This window comes from Vollenhovia emeryi, unplaced genomic scaffold (assembly GCF_000949405.1).
Source record: "Vollenhovia emeryi isolate VEMERY1.0 unplaced genomic scaffold, V.emery_V1.0 DF939137.1, whole genome shotgun sequence".
NCBI lineage: Eukaryota > Metazoa > Arthropoda > Insecta > Hymenoptera > Formicidae > Vollenhovia > Vollenhovia emeryi.
In genome coordinates, this window is record NW_011967229.1 from 359,521 (window position 1) to 377,481 (window position 17,961).

The window sequence follows — 17,961 nt, forward strand, 5'->3', positions numbered from 1 at the left end:
TCAATATGTAAAATTGGCAAAGTTTGCGGACATATATCTCCGGAACCAAGCGGTAAAAAAATCCGAAATTTTTCATACACACTCTAGGAACGTTAATCTTTCATTTGATATCATATTTTTCGAGTTATCTCGGTTTGACCTAAATGCAAGAACCACCTTAAGTTGGAATTTAAATATCAGTAGCCAATCTCGTGCCAACTTTTGCAAAACGCTTCTACATATCTCGGTCTTGACAGCGCGTTGAAGTTTCAATTCTTACATTTGCCAATATAGAGTTTTGAAAACTTTATAGTCAGGAATTTTGAAAATCTTTTCCTTAACTTTGTGTAATTCTAAACACTTGATTCTTCTTGTAAACTGGTTTAGGATCAAACACGTGATATCCTCAGTGATTTTTATTTACCCTTCGACTGTTTTCGTGCGTTTAGCTTTTGAAACTGTGCTGCTTTCACGCTTTGAATCTGGATAGACTTTGATTTGCATTCTCGGAATTTTAGATTTGCCAAATCTAAAGTTTCAAGAACTTTGTAGTCAGAGATTTTCAAGCTTTGCCTTTCGAAATCTCTTCGCTAACTTAATAATTTCAAACACTTAATCTTTCTTGTACTTTGGCTCAAAAGCAAACACATGGTGTCCTCAAACACTTCGATTTTCCCCCTGCTGTCGACTTTTGAAACTATGCACCTCCCATGTTTCAGATTCGAATAGGACGGCCTTGGTTATTTCGATCTTCAAAAAAGTTCAGTTTTAAAACTTTTAGATTTCCGATTTGTGAACTTTTCCCCCCGTGAAATCTTCGATCTGGCGTTTCTGGCGGAGCTCCGGTTTATCAATCAAACGCGATCGCGAGCCACGCGAGGAGTTTGAATAATTATTTCCCACCTCAAAGGCGTGGTCGGTTCTTTTCCTACACTTTCTCTTCTCCTTTGTCGACGCTCTTCCCTTTGGACGCTAAAGAAACGTCTTCCCCGTCGCGGATTAATTTTTCAAGTGCGTCGGAACACTGCGGCTCGACTCTCCCGTGTTATTTTTCCTTGTCAGACTTCCCCGCAAAAAGGCGCTCCCTATCAAGCGGAGGAGGCCGAGCGATGATCGCTTTATAATCTGCGCAAGGCGAGAGTGTATTCCCGTGACGTATCGCCGGAAGCGACCGCCGGGGAAGGGAAAATTCTGTCCGCCACTTCCTGGTAGCTGCCACGAAGATTATGAGAAAAGTGCATTAAACGCTGTAGGATAATTGTTTGTCGGTTTTATTGTGGCTGCGTCAGTTTTGGGACTCGAGAATCAATTCCGGTAGCTATAAGCTGCGATACCCGATAGAAAATTCATCGAGATTCGCGATTAAAAGAAGATTTTCGGTGTCTTCATATTTTTTATTGAGAAATGATGCCGCCGCGTTCGTTATTCACGTACTTCATACATCAGCCGATGAAATATCTTGTATCGCCCGCGAATATTTTGCGAATTTTCAGCCGGAGTTGATTTTTATTTCGAAAAGGTGCAGCGCACGTGCGTCGAATGAATATCTGACATCAGCTAAACGCAACCTAAATCCAAAATAACCGACTATAAATAACCGTTCATGTAGTTAATCGGCGTGTGCGCTTGTGCGAGGGATCAAAACACGCGGCGAATTGAAGATCTCGCCGCCGATAAACGTACGTTTTATTGGTGGATTATAAAAAGCGCGGGCTATAATTTCGACGCAGTTAAAGTTCAAGTTCAACGCGCCGCGCGCCTTGTCTATCCGTACTTTATAACTTCAGGCCGTTCTACTTTTCTACTTGCTGAAATAGTCTGGATTTTTTAAGATTTAGATTATTCCCACCGTGTACGCCTGTCGAGCCTTGAAAATTTCTAACTTTTAGATATCACAGTCGCAACTTTAAGTTCGGCGCAGGCCTCACGAGCACTTGATTCTTCGAAACATCAGTAGAGGAAAGTCCCCTATTATGACATGGGCTCTTAATATGACAGAGCGGAGTTTCCGCTAAATTAATAGGCATCGTCTATTGGTTTCACCATGAATTTATTGCCTTGGTGCGAAATCTGTTTAGTGGAAAATTGATTATTAGATCGTGTAATCGTTGCGAAAAAAGATTTGCGATTGAATTTGGCGGTTGAAAACATCTCATATCAGAATCCTATCTCACAATAAAGGACTTTTCTCTATAAATCAGGCCCTTTTGCAATTTTAATTTTTCTTTCAACTTTTATTCGAACGCCTCGCAAGACCTAAATAATCCGATCGACGCGAAGGAACAATTTAAATTGAATTGAACAATTGAATGTTAGATCGTGGGATCGTCGTGAAAAAAGATTTGCGATTGAATTTGGACGTTGAAGACCTACTATCTCATATTAGAATCCTATCTCGTAATAGAGGACACTTTCCTTTATAAATTAGTCTCTTTTTTTATTTTAATTTTTCTTTTAACTTTCATTCGAACGCCTCGTAAGACCTGAGTAATCCGATCGACGCGAAGGAACAATTTAAAGAAGCTCGACGAAGATGCTCGGTCACGTTCGCATCCTATTTTTCTCGCGACGCGCGAGACGCCCGGGCTTTCCGGGTTTCCATCGGGAGCTCGAGAGCTCGCACGTCGTCCACGTGCTATGCTTCCGCTCTGTCAAGGACGAAGGCGGCCCCGGCCATCGAAACTCGCGGCGTCCTGGCACGCGGCGCTGCCTCGAGCTCTCTCTTTTTTTTTTCGCCGGCAAAAACCGGCGGCAAAGTGGTTTTTGCTGATTTCACAGGGCGTGACCACATAAACGACGGCTCGCACGGAAGCGCGAACGTGCGCACGGACGCGCACGAAATGGATCATGCTCGTCACTGTACGACAACATCCCCGAGGACGCGCGCATCCCGGCACATTCGAACGAATGTTTTTATTCGTTTGTCCCGCGATATTACGCGCGGCGTCAGCGCGCGGGTCGGATCGCGAATATCGTCCCTCTTTTTCACAGGAATATAAAATACTAATAGAGGCAAAGTTAAATGAAAAAGCGATGTGATCCGATATGTTTGATTAGCGTGTAATGTGAAAGATTTTACGTAATGTTGCGCGACGAATGTTATTTCGAATGTTATTTATGGCGCAGCAACAGTACGTTCGTTGACGTTTGATTAATAAACGAAGATAATTTAGAAGAAAGACAGGACTATTGACGTCGGATGGAAGATATTGTAAAAATCTGGATGATGATTAGAATACCGTAAAATTTGCAACGGCGGGGAAACTGTTTCTCTTGAGAAAATCGAAGAAAATCCAACTAGCATACTCTCTAAAATCCTGGGAGTGAAAATACTGCCACGGAGTAAAATATTCACTCCTGGGACAACAATTTTTAGTTTTTCGAAATTTATCGATTGTTACAAACACAATCGTTTATTTTTCCGTTTCTATCTGTTTTAATCCAAGGGTGAATATTCCATTCCATGGCAGTATTTTCACTCCGAAAATTGTAGAGAGTAGGCGACCATTGTGCTATCAAAGTAAATTAACGTAACCGAAATAAGCTCCGAAAGAATTCCTTTCCATTGCAAATTTCGGCACAGTATAAAAAACTCCTCTTGTATCTGAAAAAGACATCGGAACCGGTGACAGAGAATGAATTCTCTTCGAACACTTGAGAACGCTTTTAGAGCAGAAATGGAACGGGAAAGGAATTCACTTCATAATTCGGGAATTCAAGAAGCATTTTTTTTGTCTCCCGTGCTATCCGGGTAGATATCGGCGAAATTTCTCCGAGGCGGAGCGCGAGACTTTTTATTGAAAAGGAAAGACAGACAGAAGAGGGATATACATAATCGCTGCCGGCCATTTCCGTATGAATGCCGGCGCGAGGAGCGGAAGCTAATATAATCGACGTCCCGGACGAATATATGGCGGTCTGAATGCGTCTGAGCCAGGGCAGCGTCGGGAGGGGCTCGATGATGCGAAACAAAGAGGAGTCGCCAGGAGGGAAATGGGGGAGGACGGTTTGGCACGGTTCCTCGTATTGTCCTGATCGATCGCCGTGCCTTTACGGGGATGATTACCCGCTTAAAGTTTCATAGGGAGTCCATTCTCGCCATTTGCGAAAACATCTCGAGTTCGGCCGGGAAGAACGGCAGACGCGACTTCGCGGGAGATAGACCGGGGGCGCATCATTTCCGCCATCGTGCGCGAGAAGCGCCGACTCTCGTATCCTTATTTGTTACATCGTTCCGCGCGAGAGCTGTCACCCTCCGCGGGCTATGCCCGCGGTTTTCGCCGGCTATGCCTGACGAGTGAAATTCTCATTTCGGTTAGCTGGAATCGGGGGGAAACTGATATTTATCCGTGAGCTTCTCGCGTGGGAGACACGCCCGAAAAGTTGGCCGCGTTTAATTGTGGCATCCGCCGGCGCCGTTGGCTTCCGCGCAGTTCGATCCATCTCATTTTGTATCTGTCGCCATATGGAGAGTGCTTTAACGATCAGTCTCGGGATCCCTGATTTACCGAGCAAATCTGCCAGGGAATTCCTTAGCCGCCGCGACAGTTATACCACTCTTGGAGAAAACAACGTTGCAAGAAGTTCGAAAAGACGCGTTAAACCCTCAGACATTTTTTTTACACGTCTTGACCTTTTTAAACTTCCCTAGTAAAACTCCCGTATCTCTCCGACTCTTTTTACACCTTCGGATATTTTTTACGCGCCTTTTATAACGACGCACGGTATATTCTCGGTGCGGGCAAATGAAAAATAAAAGGGAGTTTGATTGAAAAAGAGAAACAAATAAAACAAAAGAGCCGTTCTAAAGATACCCCCGTGTAAAGGTGTTCTATCCCTCCCCCCCTCCCGTTCCCGACGAGAGACGCATAAATCCTGCATCATCCTAGACGCCATTGGAAGAGCCTCTAATCGTTTTTCGAACGGAAACGTCGCGGCGCAGTTTTCCGGCGCGCACCCGCGGCGGGAAAATCGGCCCCCGATTCGATCGCATTAATTCATGGATCACGGCTCGTATAATCCTCCCTCGCCATCCCTTCTTCATCGGCCCCGTATCGATACGAGCCTTTAGCGAAGCGGATCTCGTAAATTTATTACGGCGCGAAATCCCGGTATATCCGAACGCGTGAACACCGTAAGCGCGCACTTTTCATCTTTAAGGGGACGATAACCGATAATTGGACCACGTTTCCGAAATCCATTTCACGGTGTACCCGACCGGCCGTTTCAGACACGCGACGGGATCCTCGGGGTGTCAATATTGTAACTGATAGTTACAATATTGTTACTTGGGCGTTGCATTTAAATCCGCGTAACTCTCCATTTTTCGAAATTTATCGATTGTTACAAACACAATCGTTTATTTTTCTGTTTCTATCTGTTTTAGTCATGAAAAGATGTATTATTTCGGTGTGTTACTGACAGTTTTATTTATTACATCTGAGATTGTATCATTAAATCTTCAAAGGCCAGGTCCAAGTTCTAGCATCCTGGATACAGGACTTAATAGAGGAGAGTCCTCTATTATGAGATAGGTTCCTAATATGAGACAGCAGGTTTTCAACACCCAAATTCAATCGCAAATCTTTTTCCGATTACACAATCTAACTATCAATTGTTCAATTCAATTTAAATTGTTCCTTCGCGTCGATCAGATTATTTAGGTCTTACGAAGATCGAATAAAATTCAATCACAAATCTTTTTTCGCAACGATTACATGATCTAACAATCAATTGCTCAATTCAATTTAAATTGTTCCATCGCGTCGCTCGGATTATTTAGGTCTTACGAGGCGTTCGAATGAAAGTTGAAAGAAAAATTAAAATTGCGAAAGAGTCTAATTTATAGAGGAAAGTCCTCTATTATGATATGGGATTCTAATAAGAGAGCAAGTTTTCAACACCCAAATTCAATCACAAATCATTTTTCGCAACGATTACATGATCTAACAATCAATTGCTCAATTCAATTTAAATTGTTCCTTCGCGTCGATCGGATTATTTAGGTCTTACGAAGCGTTCGAATAAAATTCAATCACAAATCTTTTTTCGCAACGCTTACACAATCTAACAATCAATTTTGTTCAATTCAATTTAAATTGTTTCTTCGCGTCGATCGGATTATTTAGGTCTTACGAGGCGTTCGAATAAAAGATGAAAAAGAAATAAAATTACAAAAGGGCCTAATTTACCTATAGAGGAGTCCTCTATTATGAGATGGATTCTAATACGAGATAGTAGGTTTTCAACGTTCAAATTTAATCGCAAATCTGATGATGCCTATTAATTTAACAGAAACCTTGCTATCCCATAGCGAGGATGTCATAATAGAGAATTTTCCTCTATTAAAAATAATATGTAATGTTAATATATAAAATGTAATATATTTTTTATATCATTTACATTTTGTTTTGGTTATTTTTCTGTATAATTTATTTTGTAATTTGACTTTGGACATTCTACAAACAGCGGTGCATTTCTCGGCTTTGGACCTCCGAGGGTTTAATCAGCTTCGCAATCAAAGTGTTCAACTTTGTTCCGACTTTTCTCTCAATCTCATAGGAGTAGTCGGAAAAAACATCCGTTATATTTACCCATAATTCTTGCTGCAGTTATTCTGTCTCGAATATCCTGTTCAAAATTAAATGCAAAACAGCTGATGCGGGCCATTTCGAGTAATATTTCGCGAAACGCACGTCGAATAATTTCCGGCAAAGTAATCTCGGCAAAGGGAGAAGTTTTTGCTCGTAATTATTTCAGCTGAAACGCGCACGCCGTAATTATTTACCCGAGACGCAAACGTGTGCCATCGGACGGGGAGTCCCGGAACAATGACGGTCGCGCGCACAAATTTTACAGCTTGTTACGTTGATTACGACACCGTATAATCACGCGATAGCGATTTCGCATCCCTACGCGAACGCCGTAACACTCGCAGGATCAACTCGTAAGGCCGGGCGGAAATAGATTTCTCCCTTACACCTTACCCTAATCCCATGATCCACTTATACAGCGACCAGAATTTTTATCTGACAGACGTGAATACTTGGCGACAATGTCGGAAAGATTGTTATGCGGCGAGTCGAATAAAAATCAGGCGAAAGCGACAGCGCGAAGTTTCATAGCCTTGTTTAACGGAGAGGACGTTTACATTTTTATCTCTCCATTCTCTCCAGCTCTTCCTTCCTATTTACCATAGCGTATTAAATCCCCTTCCTCATAATGAGAATACCCTTTTGATGTTTGAAACATGATTACGCGAGTAGCTCATAATAAAATCGTTCAAGTTTAAACACACTTCGCGAGGGGGTATTGTCTTTGAGATTCGTAAAGGAAAATTCGCGAAGAGCAACCGACGTTTCAGGCTGGCTCCCTCCGTTTCTTGCGAGCCCTTAATCCCTTTTCCAGGTTACACGGCGGAAAGAGGCTTTGCCCAGCCAGCGAGCTTGTCGTCGTCGTTCTTCCGGAAAGCAGCTCGTTATTGCGATCCACAATTCACCGAAAATCTCGTAAACCGCTCTCATACCAACGCGAAATGAACTATGCATACGTGTATGCATGCAAGAAGCACCGGAGCTATCCCCGGAACAGTTTCCTCATTACAGATCCTCGGAAACGCGGACTAACGAGAACAGCAGTTATCCCGATACAGTTTCCCAATTACAAATTGTCCGTGCCGTTATAATTATTTTTCGATCGACTTGGTCTTGCCGGCGACGAATTTTAATCAAGCCTTAAGGGGATGCTGGAGTGATTCTGCACTTTCGGCACCTTTTGCTCCTAGAGCTGTCAATTCGTGAAAACATTTGTGTAACATAATATAGAAATTATGTGGCTTTTGTGTGCAGACCGACAGTGTCCCACTATTCAGATTAAGTCAAAGAACAGCAGTATCATTGACATTAGGAGCTTAACAAGAAGTCTATTCACTTGAATAAGTTATAGGTTAGGTTAGGTTATAGGTTATAGGTTAGGTAACCTTTTGCTCCTAGAACTGCCAATTCATGAAAACATCTGTGTAATATATATACAAATTATGTGGCTTTTGTGTACGAACCGACACTGTTCCACTATTCAGACTAAATGAGAGAACAGCATGGTATCATTGAAATTAAGCTTAGAAGCCTAAAAAAATCTATTCATTCGAATAAGTTATAGGTTACCTAACCTATAACTTATTGACGAATCACGAATTGACAGTTCTGGGAGCAAAAGGTGCCAAAAGTGCAGAATTACTCCAGTATCCCCTTAATTACTTGCCGCTGAGCTAAAATGTGCCTCGAATTGGTCAAAGAGCTCGTTGATAAAAGGAGGCGACGAAACGCTCCGTGTAAACTTGAAACTCGGGCAAACATCTCAAGCGAGCTTAAATTCGCCCGGCGCGCTGCGTATCGCGCGGGATTACGCGGCGTAGGCAGACAAAGGGAGCGCATTCGACTACGCACAGCGGAAATTACGCTACGCGACTCGGGCTGCCGTAAATAACGCGCCGCCACTATTAGCGAAACTAAAAGCGACGGCAAACGTCGCGATGTACCTCGTCAGGAATTAGCCTTCTTAAATTTTGAACGTCAGGGAGCCGCAGTAAATTCAGGAAGATAAAATCCTGAGATTTATAGCGTGCGATATAAAGCGCGCATAGCACTTTACGCTGTAATTTTAACGCGATCTTAATCCTTAACCGACGTGACGTGGAAAAAGTCGACACGGTTAGTGACGAGAGATCCGAGAGTACTCTCGCTCTTTTTACCATTTTTCTACAAATCATTTCTTATACGTAATGTTTATTTCTTCACGGAGAAAAATGTCCGATTGAATACAATCGGATAATCCACAATTACACAATAACAAACGGATATATCCGATTAAATTGTATATCCGATGAAAACTGCGATCGGTTTTTCAAGCATATTTTATCAGATGTATCCATAATTTAATCGGTAAACGTAATTGGAAAAATTAACCATTAGACACACCATTTAAAGGGTCATTCCACTTTAACGGACCAAAAACCATGCTTATCTTTAACTTTTTTTTCAATAAATACACCATACAATGAAATAAATCTTTTTGGGATTTACTAAGGTACCCTTAATCAACTCCAAAAAATTGTTTAAATTGTGACACAAATTTTTTGTGTCATATAAGAGTGCCCTGATAAATCTCAAAAAGACTTATTTCATTATATGATGTATTTACCGTGAACAAAATTGTTAAAGATAAGCGTAGTTTTTGGGCCGTTAAAGTGGAATGACCCCTTAATTGGTTTGTCCGATAAAAATTTTTCTCAGTGTTCCGTTCGCCATGTAAGAGTGCGATTCATCGAAAGACAATTCGCGAGCTGTGCTGGAGAATTGATCGCGAACACTGCTCGAGCTGTTCGCCAATAGTGCGATCTGTTCGCCAACAGTGTAATCTGTTCGTGATCAGTTCTCGAACATCTGCGAAAACTGAACGTGCTCTCCACACCAATGGTCACTGTGCGTTTGTCGCTCTTTTTAATCTCGCCGCTCTTAGAGCGACCGAATAAATTAAAAATAACCAACCGCGAACCGTGTGTATTAACAGTTCGCTGGCTGTTCGCGAACAGGTGTTCGCGTAGGAATTAAAAGAATTCGCAATCTGTTCGTAAATTGTGCGCGAGTATTTTGAAATCTCTACACGGAGAGAATTGTCTCTTAAAATTTATCCTGAAAGTCGTGTAATCGTGGAATAACGCGGCATTTCGAAGAATTTTATGAGAGAAATTTTACCATACATTTTACTAGTAATTATACTTAGTATACATTTTATTAATAAAATATATGGTGAAATTTAAGAAAACTCTCATAAAGTTCTTCAAAATGCCATGTTGTCCTACGATTACAAAATTTTCAGGATAAATTTTAAGAGAAAATTCTTTCCGTGTAGGAAAAACGGAAGAAAGTAATGAAATATGTAATATCTCTGATAAAGTACTGTATCTATCTAATACACTACTATATTATCTAATACAAAGATATTCGCACCAATTTATTGACGGCTAATTAACAGCGATGTCCACATTAGGCATTTTGATAATTGTTGTATTGTTTTCTTGAGCTTGATATATTCTGGCCGATGTAAAACATTAAATGGCGTTCAAAACGCCGTAAGAATTTGTAGAAATATCATGTATACAGTGATTTAAATGATTTAAGGCGCATTTAAACAAGCAATATATTTTATTGCTTTGCAACATCACTATGTAATATTCCTAGAGTTTCTCTAGAGAGGGTGAAAAGTAGATTCTCTTTTTCTAAAACGCTCTTTTCACGCTGACATTTTTTACGATCGTTAAAGGGGTTTGCGCCTTTGCTGGCCGAGTCGTAAATCGAACGCCGTTGTTAGAAGCGCCGTACTTGACTTTTACGATGCGCCAACAAGCGACTTTACAAAGATGTAAAAGGTGTATGCATGTTTCATTATTTCGCATCTAAGAAGTAGACAATTAACGGTTAAGTTCACAGTTCCCTGTTTTTAAAGTCAATTGCCGAAACTCGACAACTTATTCGCCGATAGTCGAGTGTCTGTAATCGATAATTATCGATAGTAAATGCTGAAATAACGATTGTTTATCCCAATGTCTTTTTCGACCGATAGAAATAGCTATCATTTTTAAAACACACATTTCCTTTATTTAATTTACGCAAACAACGCGTATTTAACACGGTTAAATAATAGAAGAAATAATATCTCGCATTAATGGAATCAACAGTCATGTTAAACATTTATAGTTATTATACATACAATTAATTACGGATATAGAAATAGATATAAAAATAAATAGATGTATACAATAGAATACATTTCATTGCAAATCCACAGGTATTTACCCGTGAAAATTGTTCATGTTGCAGGCCTCGTTTTTCTCGACAGCACTGAAAACCCTGATCTCTGTGTCTACTGTGATACTGCTTGGCCTCATATTTGCTTACCATGCCTTAGAAGTTCAGGTATGTATAATACATATCTCGTGACATAATAAGCGAATATTTGAATATAAAATAAAAGCTTCTCGAACGTAGTGGAGTCGTTTAAATTCACACGGATCTCAAGCTCACACCCTTTCACCTGTACCGGAGGTATAAAGGTTGTTGTCCATTCGCACGATTGCCGCAGTCCCATTTTTGGCAAAGTCGCATTCGAAGAAACTGATGAAAAGAGACAGACGATGTCTACCTACTTTTTTAAATCTACGTACCAAAATCTTAGAAGGTTTGCGCATTGTTACTATCATTAAAATTTCCTTACGACCCTCTAACAAATTATTATTATTATACAGGGTGTTCTGTAAAACCCGCCTCAACTTTTATTTACGGATTGAGCGGACTAGATTGAGTCGAAAAGCCCTCCAACACTTTGCATTTTTCGCAATAGTTAACGAGTTATTAATGATTAAAAATCACTATCTTAGCCCGGCCTACCGCCTAATTCAAACAATCACCATAAATCACCTATAAAGGGAAGTCTATTATGAGATAGGATCCTAATATGGGTTAACAGGGTTTCTGTTAAAGTAATAGGCATCATCAGTTGATTCCACCATGAATTTATTGCTTGGAAATCTGCTCAGTGGAAAATTCATTGTCAGATCGTGTCAGGTCGTTGCGAAAAAAAGATTTGTGATTGAATTTGGGTGTTGAAAACCTGCTGTCTCATATTAGAAATTTATCTCATAATAGAGGACTCTCTATATTTTTAAATTGCCAGAAGCGGTGATATAAATTGTCGCTACAAATAATCGGGAACAAAATAAATTTCCGGAATTGGAAGGCGCAAGGGTCCCTTGCGTATTATTGTCATAGGGTCGCGGCGCGCCAACGAATTTGTTTATTTCTTTTATTATTATAAATTGCCAACGTTTATAAATTGCGAAATTCGTATAAAGTACCGGCGGCTGTAACGAATGGCTGCGAATAACCGAGAAGAAAATACATTTCCGGCATTGTGGCAGGCGCAGCGGCGAATCGGAATTTTTGCCTTTCGGGGAGGCCGAGCGCGACATTACGCCCGAGTGATTATACGGGATTTAACGACCATTGTGCCGCTCGGTCGAGATCGCGGGTAAATCGACGCGACGCGTAGCTAATCGAAACGCGGAACAGCGCGAACGTGATTCCGTAGGTACGCGAGTGTTAATGCGCTGCTAATAAAAGGCCAATTACGTCGGGCGCACGCGACGTCCAGTTTTATCGCGACGCGCCGCCATCGGCCGCCGATTATTTATGCGTTATCCGGGGTCCGCGCCTGAAACCTTTGAACCGCGAGATGAACCGAATGAGCGACGACGTATTTGTGGAGCGAGCGAATGTGTAACCCAAACCCCTTCGGCTTTAGATCAATAAGCAACGCGACTTGAAAATTCACAATGGGACCCTCGCCAAGAAAGCCGCTGTTTATTACGGAACATTCAGTGTCCGCTCCGCTTTATAATGGGAAATTTTTATCGCGCAAGCTATAAATAGACCTCTCCTTTCCACTGTCCTTTTTAAAATAGGAATTTCAACTTGTTACGCTGCACGTAAAACGTCCCAGTCGTCTGTTCTTCATTGCGTAATATTATAAATGTGCAACGTGCATTATAATTAAACGCGCTGAATATAGTTGGCGAGTGTGGCGCGGAGAAATGTGCGCTGCTTAGTAAACAAATGAACGAAAAGATCCGAGTTCAAATCCATGGACACCGCTGGGTTTTTTCGGAATCTCCCGAAGGCAAGTGGCGACCACCGAAAGTATCTTGCCACACTACACCCTTTTAGGGATATAGCTCATAGACATAGTAATACTAGACTGAGCACGAGACACCAGACCTGAAGCTCAGGTAGAAAAAGATAGAAAATAGGTGCCGTCCACCTTTCTTTCTCTAACGGTTGACACCCACTTTCTATCCTTTTCTACCCAACCTTCATTGCTTAAAAGAGAACATGCTTGATCTAGTATTACTATGCCTATGGTATAGCCCTCCAGTAGGGAGGTTTTCTTCGGCACGGTTAGAGCAACCTACCGAAAATGAATGGTAAAACCAAATGCTCAAAGTACCGGAACGGACTGGATAAAACAGGCTTTAAGCCTGATACACGAGGAAGAAGAAGAGAAAGAGAATATATTCTTGAAATGTAAGGTGATAAATCGTCAGAGTCTCTGACTCAATTGTGTGAATTGGGAGATAATCTGGCGTTCTCGCGTGACAATGACATCGGGGAAAAATTACGGTCCTAGAGCGACGGTATCCGGCAAGGGAGAAAATCTCTGTGCTAAGCCCACGGCTCACTTTCGGCCTCAGTCGGGAGTCAACTTAATGAGATGCCAGCGGCCGGCAGCGAAGCGAGCTCCGCAAAGTCACGCGGAGTCCGGACTGGCGCGAACGTTTAAGCGTCAACTCAAATATTGACCGTCTTTCAAGTCTCCGCCGGCGGAGAGTCTCACGTTATTCACCGGGTGTTCCGCGAGGAAGTGGCTGCGTGGCTTAGATATTCGATTTCTCAAGTAACTTATTCGCGTACACAAACTTGACGCGGGGCCCACAGTGGCGGGGAACTTTGAGACTCTTGGAGAAGGGCGGTGCATCGCGAGTGGTCCCGCGTTTCAACGGGAGACTTTCCGTAGCTTTTTCGACGCACTTTCCTGTTTCTATCTGCCCGCGACTTCTGAGGTCTCGGAATCCTTTTAGCGATGAAGGATACAACTCTTCGACAAAATTAGCTAGACAGAGCCGCTATGTAGTTCGAAATAAATTTTTAAAATAAATAAATGAATTAATTTGCGCCGCAAATTTAATTTCGAACTTTGGGACTCTTGGAGAAGGGCGGTGCACCGCGAATGGTCCCGCGTTTCAACAAGAAACTTTCTGCAGCTTTTTCGGTGCACTTTCCTGTTTTTATCTGCGACTTCTGAGGTTTTGGGATCCTTTCAGCGATTAAGGATGAAGGTCTTCGACAAAATTAGCGATGAGATAGAGCCGATCTCTAGTTCGAAATAAATTTAAAAATTAAATAAATTTGCGCCGCAAATTTAATTTGTAGCTCATACAAATCACTCTCAGAGTTTAAACTAGTCTCCGATTGTAACGTTTAATTAATCCTATACGTTACGAATAAAAAATCTTTCTTTTTCTTCGCTTATAGCAATGATGTGCCGTTTCTTAAGAAACGTCACATTTTGATAAAATGGATCTCGATATGCCGATGTGAATAGTTTATGTTCTAGCAAGCTCTCGTTAATGCTTGATGCCAATTTTACTTAACGGAAAACGGATTAATCTTAAACGGCAGATCAGCCGGAATCTATCGCAAATGTCTCGGGGGAACGTTGGAACCGATCGCGAGGCGAAAAAAGAGGGAGGCGATAGCTGCCAACATCCCTCGCGTATCCCGAAACGGATAATTTCGACTCAATGTACCGGAAAAACGTTCTCGTCAGGCCCGTAGTCGTTGCGCGATGCAATTTCGCCGCGATATATTGTGGCTCCGATATTGCCGCATCCTTGCGACTCGAGAAGAACCAACGCGGTGACGTTTCGAGACCGAGGCAAGTTTCTCGTGCTTCTACCTTTCTTTCGCTCCCGTGAAAGGAAAATCGTTCGGAAAGCTCGAGAGTTCAATAAAGCTCAATGCAGGTCCGCTGTATCCACGCGTAATTTGCTGGCTAGCGCGTCTTTAACGTTGAAATTATACCATTTTATACGTACAAATGTATCTCGTAAGTGGCAACCTCGCAACGTACGGAAAGTGCGGTTGACTTTCTTTCAAGGGAAAGCTTTGAATCGACTCGTCGCTTATCGAGTAACCGGGACCTCGCGACGAAGCATCAATTTTAAATTATGGACACATAAACTAATAAAGCGCGTGTTCCTTGTTGTCTTCGTTTACACCCGCGACTTGCTATGCGTAGTGCGCGCAGTTAGATTCGCGGGGGGAAATCGTTTAGAACTGGGAATTCATTGGTGCCTTTTAATTGGAAATATTAGGTGCGAGGGGATTCCAACTAGATGACCAGTCCGGTTACACCGAGCTGGCTCACGCAATCTTGCGGCAACAAACGGCTGGCTTGGAGCCTAATGGCCTGCTGACCTTTCGGCACCTGTTGATTGTCGTTCATCAACGATTTGCATGCGCAGATTTGCCGAGATTCACCTGGCACTGCAAAACGAAGGGGGCTTCCCTCGGGAGACATCGTTCCGATCAATGTCGCCCGCACAGGTTTCCGATCGTCGTCCCCTTTGTCTCCCTTTTCCATCCTTCCTCCCTCCCTGCCTCCACCCCCTTCCCCATCTCGCTTTTGCTACGTGCGACTATAAATTGCGATTCCTGCAATGTGTTGTCAATTTCTCATGTTTTTCTCCTCCAAATATGTTAAACACAAGAGTCATTTTTTTATCGATTCTCCCAAATTTCACTCCATATCTAACGAACATTAACAATCCGTCTCGGTTCCTAACGTCGAGTGTCACAACGACGAATGTGATAAGTCGCCGGCAAATTGCGACGCAACGAAGAAGGATCACACGTGAATAAAACAGAAAAATCGTAAGGGCTTATCCAACCTCTTGGTAAACCAACTGGGTGAATTCCAGGTCTATCTTTGTCTAGTTTGAAGGAAGCACAAAGACACATATATGATTTAACTGTTAGGTAACTTAACAAGCGGTTGGAACAACCCGCCCTAAATTCGACAAACGTTATATTCGGTTCCGTGTCAAATTCGGTATATTAATATGGTATCTTGTACTTTCGCCACCGCAGAATCTTGTAATACTAGCCCCTTACTTGAACGCTCGTTAGAGGATATCCAGGGTACACTGCGAACGCTCAGATAACGCGAAGGTCAGAAGCTACGACACTACTATAGATTCATGGGCCCATAAATCATCGATGTTCAAGCCGACCCTACCGTTAGACCCTTAAATACGCGCGCACCCGGCAGCCTGCATTTTTGCCGTCGCCAAGCGCCTTTGTGCCGCGCGTTCCTTTCACAGATTCCTGATACGCGACGGATATTATTTTTTCCCTTTCCCGTTACGCGACAATCTTCGCGTCTTCCGGATTATTTCCGCCGGATATAAATGGACTCCCACTGCATTATACTAATCTATTCGGGACGCCGGCGGGTCGCATCTTTCGCGGCTGAGAGATACGAGCTGCAAAGTATCCGCGATGTATCACGGGCGAGATATCGCCAAGATATAAAAGATTTCCGCGCATCTCGTGATGGATGTATCATCTCCCGCCGAGGATCCTGGAGAGCCTCGGAGTGGAACAACTCCATTGTCGAAGCGGCGTGGTTCGAAATCGCGTGGTTCCAACCGACACGTTAGAACGCGGAAACTTAAGGGGTGATTTACGATACCGCAAGTCCCTGTGACACGTCTCCCGCCGCGTAATTTTCCGTTAATAGAAACCCGCGAGCCCGCAGTGATTCGTAAATGATAAGGAAGGCCAAGTTGAATCTACAAAAGCGTCGAACCGCGATATCGAGAATCTAAAGGGTGCTTTTCAAGTATCGAAGTCAAACTTGGAACAAGTTAAATTAACTGCCCCATATCAAAAGTATCTTAATCCCTTCACAAGCATTGGAGAAAATTTCTACATTATTCTACAATACGGCGACTATAAATAGAAAATAAAGTTATTTTATCTATTTACTGGTCCGAGTTTAAAAAGGAAATCCCTTTTCGTTTAGGATCCGCCAGAAGAGAAGTTTTAATATTCTAATCTCTAAAATGTGGCTTTTGAGGCCAGACATTCGCGTGAACTCTTCTTTATAAAACGATCTCAAAAATAAAACTCTAAAACGCAGACGGATTTAAGAAACATCCTGCGTAATATCAAAGGCAAAATGAAGAATCCGTAGAGATACCCAGATAGTCAAATCTGTCAGGACAGATTCCGTCAAATGCCCACTACAAAGTTTGAAGGCAGAAAGACTGCAGATTGCATACAGGAGCTGATATATTCGACATGTCTCCAGCATGTCAGCAGAAATACAACAAAATCTGCTCACGTAACTAAACTGACAACTGTACACTAACTGACTGGATAACTGATCAGCTACAACTGGTGACTTGACTGATGGCTCAACTAGAACTGCCATGGGAGTTTTATCAATTACTGATGAATATAAAACTGAACAAGTGACCAGTTTTTGTATCAGTAACTGGAAATTTTATCACTTACTGATCAATATAAAACTGAATAAATGGCCAGTTTTTATATTAGTAACTGGTAAAATTGTTTCAATATACTGGTTGTGTTGTCATCAGTTACAATGATCAGTTATCCATCGGTTAGTGATCAGTTTTTTATCAGTTTTGATTCCATTTTTTCGTAAAGGTGCTGCCAAAACAAAAGCCAAATGCGGACACAGATGGCTATGATTTTTCTGTATCTTACACTACAGTGAAAATGCCAAAAGCGAGTAGCTTTGTCACTTTCTAACCGTCCTCTTAGAAAGAGGCAAAACCGTTCACTTTTAACATTTTCACTGTATTGTAAGACACAGAATTGACCCCCCGATGCCAATCCTGTTAACATTTTGCTGACTGGGTATGTTTACGCGGCAATCTCTCCGATTAAGCAGAAAATGAATGAAACGAAAATGGAATAAAGATCCGAGGCGCTGAAGAGCCGCCGGGCCAAAAGTCCGTAAGTTCGGTACAAATCACGCGATACGTGTCCCGAATGATACGGCGTTTGCGGTGTGTTAGGGTTCTTCAAGCGCGATCTGTTTAGATCTGACAGGATCGTTACCGAGTTAAGGATGATTTGTTGCCGGAATGGCGGTGGCATGTGTGCGGTTACAACGACGCGCGATCTCTCGCGTGGGGGAACAGACGGCGATAAACAATGAATACGTGGCGCGGCGTTTTAATCAAGTCAGGACAAAGCGGCTGGAATTCATATTAATCGTGCCAGGGGCTCAAAGAGCGAAACTCCCGTATCTCGAATACGTGGGCTCATTTGTCTC

General features: G+C 42.3%; 1 protein-coding gene across 1 annotated transcript in view; it reads left to right on the top strand.

Annotated features, from left to right (window-relative positions):
- Window positions 1–17,961, top strand: part of LOC105567531 (small conductance calcium-activated potassium channel protein) — a 111,861-nt gene that overhangs the window by 80,773 nt on the left and 13,127 nt on the right. Inside the window, exon 6 of the mRNA XM_012022465.1 lies at window positions 10,857–10,952. Coding sequence (XP_011877855.1) covers window positions 10,857–10,952 — 96 coding nt within the window. The remainder of the gene's footprint in view (window positions 1–10,856; window positions 10,953–17,961) is intronic.